Source organism: Balearica regulorum, chromosome 23 (assembly GCF_011004875.1).
Source record: "Balearica regulorum gibbericeps isolate bBalReg1 chromosome 23, bBalReg1.pri, whole genome shotgun sequence".
In the NCBI taxonomy this organism is placed as follows: Eukaryota; Metazoa; Chordata; class Aves; order Gruiformes; family Gruidae; genus Balearica; species Balearica regulorum.
The window spans coordinates 3,586,644-3,595,454 of NC_046206.1; the positions used below are offsets into that span (position 1 = coordinate 3,586,644).

General features: G+C 55.4%; 2 protein-coding genes across 2 annotated transcripts; both read right to left on the bottom strand.

Annotated features, from left to right (window-relative positions):
• Positions 1 to 483: 483 nt before the first annotated feature.
• H2AX (H2A.X variant histone) lies at positions 484 to 1,385 on the bottom strand. The gene has a single exon (XM_075774571.1). The coding sequence runs from the start codon at positions 1,302 to 1,304 to the stop codon at positions 873 to 875; it is 432 nt and encodes a 143-aa protein (XP_075630686.1). The 5' UTR covers positions 1,305 to 1,385; the 3' UTR covers positions 484 to 872.
• Positions 1,386 to 3,100: 1,715 nt separating this feature from the next.
• DPAGT1 (dolichyl-phosphate N-acetylglucosaminephosphotransferase 1) lies at positions 3,101 to 8,516 on the bottom strand. Its single transcript, XM_075774566.1, has 10 exons — positions 8,421 to 8,516; positions 8,051 to 8,388; positions 7,827 to 7,947; positions 7,527 to 7,740; positions 6,878 to 7,024; positions 6,659 to 6,743; positions 6,005 to 6,193; positions 5,297 to 5,384; positions 4,786 to 4,941; positions 3,101 to 3,709 (listed from the first exon to the last, which is right to left on the bottom strand). Exons 1-10 carry the CDS (start codon positions 8,499 to 8,501, stop codon positions 3,644 to 3,646), a joined length of 1,485 nt encoding a protein of 494 aa, XP_075630681.1. The 5' UTR covers positions 8,502 to 8,516; the 3' UTR covers positions 3,101 to 3,643.
• Positions 8,517 to 8,811: the final 295 nt, after the last annotated feature.

An 8,811-nucleotide genomic window follows, 5' to 3' on the forward strand; every position in this document is an offset into this window, starting at 1 on the left:
GTGATGGTACTAAAGCACTTTGAGTAGTCGCTAATATTATTTGGGCCCGTTCACTCATCAGAATGCTGAAGAGGAAGACTGCTATTTCAGGTTCCCAGTACCGGGTTCCTCATAGTAAAGTAGCACAGATGCCACGTGTTTATCACAGGTCTTGGTTAAGGTAAGAAACGAAGCTTGTGGTTACTGGATACAAATTTGTCGAATCGGCCAGTAATAAAATAGGAATTAAGTGGCCAGCCAGCATAGCTTCCCTTGTACGCTTGCCAACAAGGGTAGTCAGAGACAGTCGTTCATCTAGACTGGTCGGTCAAGGGGGAGCTGAAGAGGAAGCGCAAATTTGAGCCCTTGTGCCTTTCTCGGTTAGCCCTTTCGTTTTACCGTGGCTCCTCGCACTCGCTACCGAGCGGCCGTCCTCTCGGCCCGGCTCAAGCGTTTACACTGCTTTGTGGAAACACTGGAACGGCACCTGCCTGGGGTCCCGCGTTTTGGAAACGAAGCATTGTTTATTCTCTATGCAACGTCCACTGAATGTAACAGACCACAAATACAGTTTTAATTACAAGCACCCCAGTGTTAAGTTCACGTCTTTACGGAGCAGCTCTTCTGTTCAGAGTTTTTTTTCGGACCGGACTTGAGCGGGCCGGTTCCTCACCGCTACTTCAGGCGGCCGCCAGCGCTCCCGGAGCCCGCCCAGCGGTCAGACGGGCGGGGCCCGGCGCCGCCTCCAGGCACGACGGCGGGACAAGAGACGCGCCCCCTTCCCCCCCCCCCCCCCCCCCTCCGCGGATCGCAGCTCTCCCGGTGAGCAATGGGGGTGGCCCTGAAAAGGGCCTTTGTGTGGTGCCGGGGGGGCGGTCGGTCGGTCGGCCGCCCTAGTACTCCTGCGACTGCTGCCCGCTGCCCTTCTTGCCGGCCTTGGTGGGGCCCGCCCCGCCGCCGCCCGTCTTCTTGGGCAGCAGCACGGCCTGGATGTTGGGCAGAACGCCGCCCTGCGCGATGGTGACGCCGCCCAGCAGCTTGTTGAGCTCCTCGTCGTTACGCACCGCCAGCTGGAGGTGACGGGGGATGATGCGCGTTTTCTTGTTATCGCGGGCCGCGTTGCCCGCCAGCTCCAGGATCTCGGCCGTCAGGTACTCCAACACGGCGGCCAGGTAAACGGGAGCGCCGGCCCCCACTCGCTCCGCGTAGTGCCCGCGCCGCAGCAGCCGGTGAACGCGCCCGACCGGGAATTGTAGCCCAGCCCGGGACGAGCGAGACTTGGCCTTAGCCCGGGCCTTACCGCCGCTCTTGCCACGGCCAGACATGGCGCCTCGTTACGCTGTGGGTGATACCCTCCCCGCTCCGGAGCTCTGCGGCGAAGTGAGGCCGGAGGCCCCGCACCCAGCCTTTTTATAACCTGCCGCGAAGTAGGGCTCAGCTCATTGGACAGCGCCACCGCGCCTCGCTATTGGTGCGTCTCCCGGAAGAAACGTTTTGCTGACTGGTCGCCAGTGCGACACCACCGCGCTTGCCCCGAGTCTATTGGTGACAGAGACAGACCAATAAGAAGGTAAGGCGCCAAATTCATACCGCTCTGCGGCGGTTGGTGCGCGGGCGGGGAAGCGGGGGCGGGGGGTGTGTGTGTGTGTGTGTGTGTGTGTGTGTGAGGAGGCTCGGCGCCCTCACTCGGACCGCCTCCGCCGGGCCCCGCGGCGGGACCTGAGCAGTGTGGCGGGCCAGCCTGCTCGTCAGGGTGCTGCGGCCGGGCACATCGCTGCGATGGGCCTTCGTGATGCTGCCCCGGCTGGGCTGCTCCCAGAGCTTTCTGAGGAGCGGGGTCGGCCCCTGGGCCCTTGTCTCGGCCTGGCTTCTCTCCACAGCAAGGGGATAAGGCGGGGGGGTGCTCCCAGGATGTCTGCAGACTGAGGGGGGATCCCCGCCTGAAGGAGCATTGGGCTTACGGTGGCATCCGGGGCAAGAACATTTGGGAATGTGACAAGCTACCACGAGATTCTTTTCAGGGGATTGTGGGAACGTGCGAGACACATTGTAGGTCGTTTAAGGGAAGTGTCAAAGGTGGGGAAGAAGTCAAAGTGGGCTGGGAGGAAAACAGATGGGAACGTGGAAGGAGAAGCAGGGTGAAGAAAGCGTTTGCGTGTTAACGGGGTGGGTGTCTGAGAGTCAGCTACTGGAAGGCCATATGTCTGGATCAGCTAGCAGAGAGATTAACCTTTCTCTCTCTCCCTCCCTAGGTGAGAAGATCTGAGAAAGAGCAAGCAGAGCAGTACTGCAGTGCTCGCGTGCCCTGGTGCCAGGAAATCCAGCACCTAGTTACCGGACAGACTTAACACCAGCTACCAAAGGGATTTGTAATGTTTGTGTGCGTACGCATCTAAGTTTATACGAATATACGTTACTAGTGGACTTCCAAACTGATCAGCTGGAGAGGAGGAAGAGTATTCAGCCGCTTGTACCGTTCACGTTTGAGTGCTGTGCGTTTTCTGTGTTGACCAGCGTCGCTGGACACGTGCATTTTTGCCTACCAGGAATACATCCCCAGCCTCGTTACTGGCCGGACTTTGGCACGCGGGGGTGCAGCAGCCTCGCGTCTCTTAAGGTGCGAGACTCGGCAACTTTTACTGTCACCCGTCTCAGCGTCCCTGTCTTTTGCCGTTGCATTATTTTGCTTTTTGCTCCCGTCAGTCGTGCGCACTCTTTAACCTGGTACTCCAATGGCGGTTACGGGTTTTTCGGTCAGGTAGGTAGCGATTCTGCGGTGAACTACGGCGCCAGATACTGCTATATAAATAACGATTTGTATTTGAGGAAAAGGTAATTGCAGCCTGCAGGGTCTTAGTTCCGTGTTAATCTAAGGCTTTTACTGAGGTCCTCTGTTATGCGAGGACACAGCGATCCTTACTCTGCCTGTTCCAGATGTGTCCTATTCCGTGAAGGAAGGCAGACAATAAAGACGTTCAGAAATAAAAGCCCTTCGGCGGGAACGTTCCCCGTAGCTGTGAAAGAGGAGGGAGTCTACCGCAGCCCCCCAGCAGGGTAGACGGCCCCTGAGATGTATCGTGTGACAGTATTCTCGAGGCAAAGCACTGAAGGGGAAGGGGTGCCATGAGTTATTTTATTCTCAGAGCGCTCTGAGGTTTGGGTATGGTTTATAACATGCTACTCTTACGTTCGCGGGCCAAAGACAGGACTGGAGAAGCCAGAGAGGATTCTGGTTTACTTGTTCTGCTGTACAGAGTCTCACTGAAACCAAAGTTCCTGTTTCCCCTCTTGGGGAACCGTAACGTGCTTGTTAGATGTACAGAGGTTTCATCTTTCCCACTTTCCCTAAGTGCTGCGAGTAAACGTTTGGGTCATTTACTTCCCCTCTGAAAGGTAATCCAATTAATAATGATGTCCAAGTAGCAGCAAATCTCTTCTGTCAGCGGAACCGGACAAAAGTCTTCTGTGCGCAAAAAAAAAAAAAAAAAAAGACGATTACGGTTCGAGACTCGCCCACGCAGAGTAGTTGCTTGCGTTTTGACAGGTGTCCTGAGGTTCTCGGGGGGCCGGAGTAAGATCAGTTGAATCATTTGGTCAGCAACTGGAGAAAACTGACTGGTGGGTCTGGTGGGTACAACTCTTTCCCCTGCTCTCGACAGCCCGGTCAGACGTCATAAAACAAGCGCACTAGTTGGTACCGGATTGAAAATGCAATCGTGCTGCCCAGGACCTAGGTAAAAAACGGACAGAAAATGGAAACGTTAAGGCAAAATTTTTAGACGTAGAAAGATGAAAGGCAGAAGTCTAGCCAAAGTCCTCGGTCGCATCTATCCACGGGGGGTTTCTCCGTGTGCCCACGCACGGTCACGTCGCGCAGACGAGGCGAACGGTTGGGAATGACTCTTTCCTTCTTAAGGAGCCTAGATTAGAATGTAAACCCAATGGTTTGTAATGGAAAATACCTCCCGTCAAAGCTGCCGTTCAGCATCCCGACGAGAAGGCCCTGCCACGACTTCTCTGTTGTGACTGGGCACAAGATCAAGCGGTATGTACTTCCCCTCCTTTCCCACCCCCGATGCGGTCTGCCTAAGCCCTGTTCGGTCTCCAGGTTGGTTTGTTGGAAGCCCTTCCTCCCAAATGGGAATTTGGCTAAGGACCTCTTCTTTCCTAATAAGAATCTCTTATCTTTGATCCGAGGATGAAAAAGGAATTGGACTGTGGTCAACTAAGCAATGCAGGCCTTTCTAAAAGCGGCGTTTCTGCTAGATTATGCACGGGAGTTCGCGTGCCGAATAGCGGTAGCGGCAGTTTCTGTGAGGCACGTTATCCGTGCGCTCTAAGTTGCTTCAAAACGCTTCCACGCCCCGCTCGGATTCCAGATACTGCCAAGCTGTGCGCCGTGCTTACGTGAGTCCACCGGCCGGAGGTAATGCCGGGACTGTGTGTGTTTGGTATGACTGAAACCCAGGAACGTGGAAAAAGGCTGTATTGGGTCAGAGTGACAAGGCACTCTGCTTTCTTAATGTTTTCCTAGCATCCGATGATTTGTGCCTTGGGAATCTTCTCGAGGTAACCCAGGGACTTTGTATTTATTAGCTTTCAAAGAACGAGGAGGGGGGGAGGAATCTGTTTCCTCTTTGAGCCGCGCAAACCTCTGATTCTCCTCAAGTTCCGCAGCTCAACCGCACCTTGTGTGAAGAGCGTGATACTTTTATTTCCCCCTTTCCCCTTGGAACTCTTGAGACCGATTTGGATCTGTTTCTATTGCAGAGTACATCTTTCTACTGGAGGAACCGTTTGTCTGACCTGAATGAGTAGCAACAGGAGAGTGAGATTTCGCTCGTGGGTGGGTCCAATCAGCTTTATAACAAAGTTAATAAGAGTCATATTATTGCACTCCGTGTATTCGCCATCTTCATCCGTTCCACTCCTCACATCTACTACGTGCAAGATCTTGACTGCCTAGGAAAAGAAATATCGCACGCTGTTTCACCAGGTATGTTTGGTGCTCACTGGCTGATTATGGTTAAAGATGTCTTTTGCTGTCCCACCCCCGAGCCTCGCTTGTGCTCTTACTAAAAAGAGGACAGGCTTACGATGGTCCTGGGACACCGCTACGTGCGGTTATTCTGAAAGGTTATTTACACAATCGAGTGACCGTGAGGGATGGTGGCGGACTAAGCAGAGTATTTCCTTCTGGATTTGAGCCAGGAAATAACTAGCGAACCCTGAAGTTCCGCATTCCCTCCCATCCCGTTCCTCTCGCGTTTGACCACCTCAAAATGCGTCTGGATTTTGAATGTTTTCTGGCTATTACCTTCAGAATGTTTGTTCCCAGGGCAGAGAGGCTCTTAGTTTTGAATTTGGAGTAGCTCATCTCCAACTTCCCTGTACTAGGGTTGAGCCTAAAAGAAACATTGAAATTTTAAATTGGATAGAGCAAGGAGACAGAGCGATCCCTACGTAAGCAGACTTAGATCCCTTGCCGAGTAGTTGAGAGAGAAATCCAGCGATGGAAAAAGCAGGAGTAATCCGATACACGTAATAGCAGCTGCTGCTACCTGGTCCCTCGGATGGGCCGGAGTTGGGAGGAGATTCCTCCCCACTGCACCCCCAATACAGGTGTAAAGCTGTACAGTTTTAAAATAAAATAGAGACGATCGCTGATGTGCCACAGAGTGCTCGCTACCACGAAATCTTAGCAGATCCTGCTGCAACAGCATTAAATGTGCCTGTATCAATTTTTTCTCAGTCTTGTAGCTGAGAATAATCTTATTCCAACTTTGCTAAAAATTACTCTTCTGGCAGGGGGGGTGGGGGTGTGGGCGGTGAGAAAACTTAACTTCTTTGAGACACTTCAACAGTACAACTTGACTGTAGCTGGCAAAGCGAGCCGGCTAACTTTCAACTAGAACGCTTACTCTGATGGCTTTTAAAAGGAGCACCTACCACCACCTTTCTCAGCTGGCGTTGGAGATAAAAGGCGCGATCTGTGGTACCGTTGCAGGTCGCTCGGGTACGTTACCTTGGCAGCCGGTGGCGGGGACAAGGAATGATATGGAAGAGTTGAGGCAACGAGTAGAGGAAGTTGAGCACTTGCGGGATGAAAAAAAGCAGCATCGTTTTGCTGAAGTGCCCCAAGATCCCCACCACGGCGAAGGTCATGCCAGCGAAGTAGCAGAAGGTGTCCCCGACAAACACTTGAGATGGGTACCTGCAATCCCCAGGACAGAAAAGCAAAGGTCTGTCACGATCGCTGTCGCCGTGAAAATGATTTCATAGTCGCTGAACGTATTCCCGCGTGGCAGGTTAGGGGTCAAGAGGGAACCGCAGCAGATCTACGCGGTAAAAGCAACAATCGCAGGTGTTTACGCGAAGAATTGCAGGACCGGGACCTGCGACCTGACTCACAGTGAATACGGTATGAAAAAACGGTTAGCGAGACATACGAGGGAGCGTATTCTGTGCATTTTGGGGAGCTGGCGTGACCGGAATTGTTCTAATAAGAAGAAAAGCTACCGGTGCATTGATGCTTTGCGCTCTTGGTTCTAGCAAGAAGCCCGTCTACGCTCTAGCGTGTCCCGCCTGCGCGTCGCTAAGTGGGGTTTTTTTGCTTGAAAAGGAAGAAAGTAAAGGGAAAGGACGCTTCCGAAGAAACTCTGAACGTCCGTCCTCTTACCAGTTGTGGTAAAACAGCCCCAGCGTGGTAAAAAAAAAGGGAATCATGAAGTAGAGAGAAAAAATGTGATCATCTCGATAATCCCCTATAGAAAAAAGAAAAAAATGCATTTGTGACAAGACAGGAGCGGGTGATTTTTAGCAATACCAGATATCGCAATCTAGGATTCTATCTCCCTTTGTTTTTTGCACCCACAAACTTGCACGTTATCTTCCTTACCGTTTAACTCTACGATGTTGAAGATGATAATGGAAGCGGCTATCACCAGCGACTGCCCTGCTTCAATTCCATTAATTCCAGCGAGAATGTTGATGGCGTTCGTGCAGAACACTGCTAGCATGCCCATGTAGACGTAGTAGAGGATACCTGCAGAGCAGAGCGAGCCGAGCGCTTTAGTATTCGGAGGCGAAGCCGGCCCCGGTCCAGTTCACCGAAGCTCTCGCTTCCTGCTGTGTCCGACAATCCAATAGCTAGCCGTCTCGTTGAGTTTTGGTAGCGGTAACAGTACTAAATAAATCGCTCCCTCCCCTGTGAATTGGCCCTCACGCGCGTACAACGCAGTGACAGCGGCAAACCGTTGTGACGCGGTGGCAGACCGTAGCGCTCCCTTTCTGGCTTTCGGTCGTTCTGGTGTCAGCAGCTGAGCGCCGCACGCGCCTAGCGCTCGATTGTATCGCCAGAATCCTGGAAAAACGACTGGCGCTTATCTACGCGTGTTGGTTTCTGGATGCTGATTCCGGCCTTACGTTTAGCGGGGGAGTTGCGCCCTCTCACTGGTTATTTAAGCAAATCCTTCCTGCGTTCCTCCCTCTGCAGCCCACCGATCGCTCGCCGCTTGGATGATGGCTTCTGGTGATTCGGAACTTACCCAGGTCCAAGTGCATGCCCAGCAGCACCTGGAAGGGCTTAGGCACCACGATGGTTGTGTTCCCAAAGTTGGTGAAGTAAACCATGAGCAGCGGGAGGGAGGCCATGGCAGGAAGAAGGAGCTTGTGGCGCCAGCGCAGATTCAGAACGTCATCTGCAAAGCCCAGGAAAATCATGCAGCAGATGGCGAGGAGCGAACCGATGAGCTCCACGAACTGCGGGACAGAGAACATGGACCCCAGTTACCGGAGGCCGCTCCCTGCCCGTGCCCGCCGCGCTCCCGACGTCAGGCCAGCCTCACCTCGTCGTGAGGAAACGCCGCGCACTGCTCCTCTACGAAGCACCTCAGGAAGGGCACGGGGATGAAGCAGAAGAGGATGATCAGGAACACGGCCCCGCTGATCACGCCCTGCGCTTCGGGGCTGAAAGGAAGGTACGGCGGGGAGTCAGCGCGGCCGGGCCCGCTCCCGGGACCGGGGCCGGTCCGCTCCCCCCCCACCCCCCCCGCGGGGCAGCGCTACTCACACGGGCCGCCGAGAGGCCTTGTTGAGGTCTTCGCCGAAGAGCCGGGCGGCGAGGAAGTGGTCCTTGAAGGCCGGGATCAGCGTGAGCGTGGCCACAAGGCCCAGCAGCGACCCGCCGAGGTTGATGAGGAGGGGCACGGCGGGCCAGGCCGCCATGGCCACGGCGGGCGCTGCCCCTGCCAAGGGCACGGAGCGGGACCGGGGGCGGAGCGCCTCCCACCAACGCCTCCCGCCGCGCGTTTCCAGCCGGACGCTATAGAGAAGGTACCGGGTGCACGCGCGGGTCCCCTCTGGCCTATCGGCGAGGGGAGCGCCATCTTTGGGCCTGGCACGAACCGCCTGCCGGCGCGGGGCGCCGCTCGGACCCCAACCGGGACCGGGGCCGCTAGCCCTTTCGGCTGCGCTGAGCGAGTGCGTGCGTGCCCGTTCCCGGCGACGGAGCCCGCGTACATCGGCGCGTGCGCCGCGAAGCGAAGCTCTTTGCGCGGGCAGCAGCGCTCGCCCCGCCACGGACTCCGCCTTCCCCCGCCCAGCGCCCGCAACCGTTATGGCCGCTTCGGCGTCCACCGAGCCGCGCGTCGGCTCTATTCCGCCCCCAAGGTACGTCACTTCCTTCCTGCCAGCGAGCCCCGGGCAGCGCGGTTCCCGCCAGCCGCCGAGCTCCGCGCTTGGTAGAGGCCGGGGCGGGGAGCCGGGTTACTTGGGGAGCTGTGGGGGGGTGCACTCCCGCGTCTAGCGCTGGCGGGATGCGCGACAGCGGAA

What these genes read in the sequence shown, in the direction of transcription:
- H2AX (XM_075774571.1), bottom strand. Translation starts at nt 1,304, where the DNA reads ATGTCTGGCCGTGGCAAGAGCGGCGGTAAGGCCCGGGCTAAGGCCAAG.
- DPAGT1 (XM_075774566.1), bottom strand. Translation starts at nt 8,501, where the DNA reads ATGTACGCGGGCTCCGTCGCCGGGAACGGGCACGCACGCACTCGCTCA. An exon ending in GGGCATGCACTTGGACCTGG is followed by an intron (nt 7,025 to 7,526) that starts GTAAGTTCCGAA and finishes TCTGCTCTGCAG; the next exon opens with GTATCCTCTACTACGTCTAC. An exon ending in TCCTGTTGCTACTCATTCAG is followed by an intron (nt 3,710 to 4,785) that starts GTCAGACAAACG and finishes TTTTTTACCTAG; the next exon opens with GTCCTGGGCAGCACGATTGC.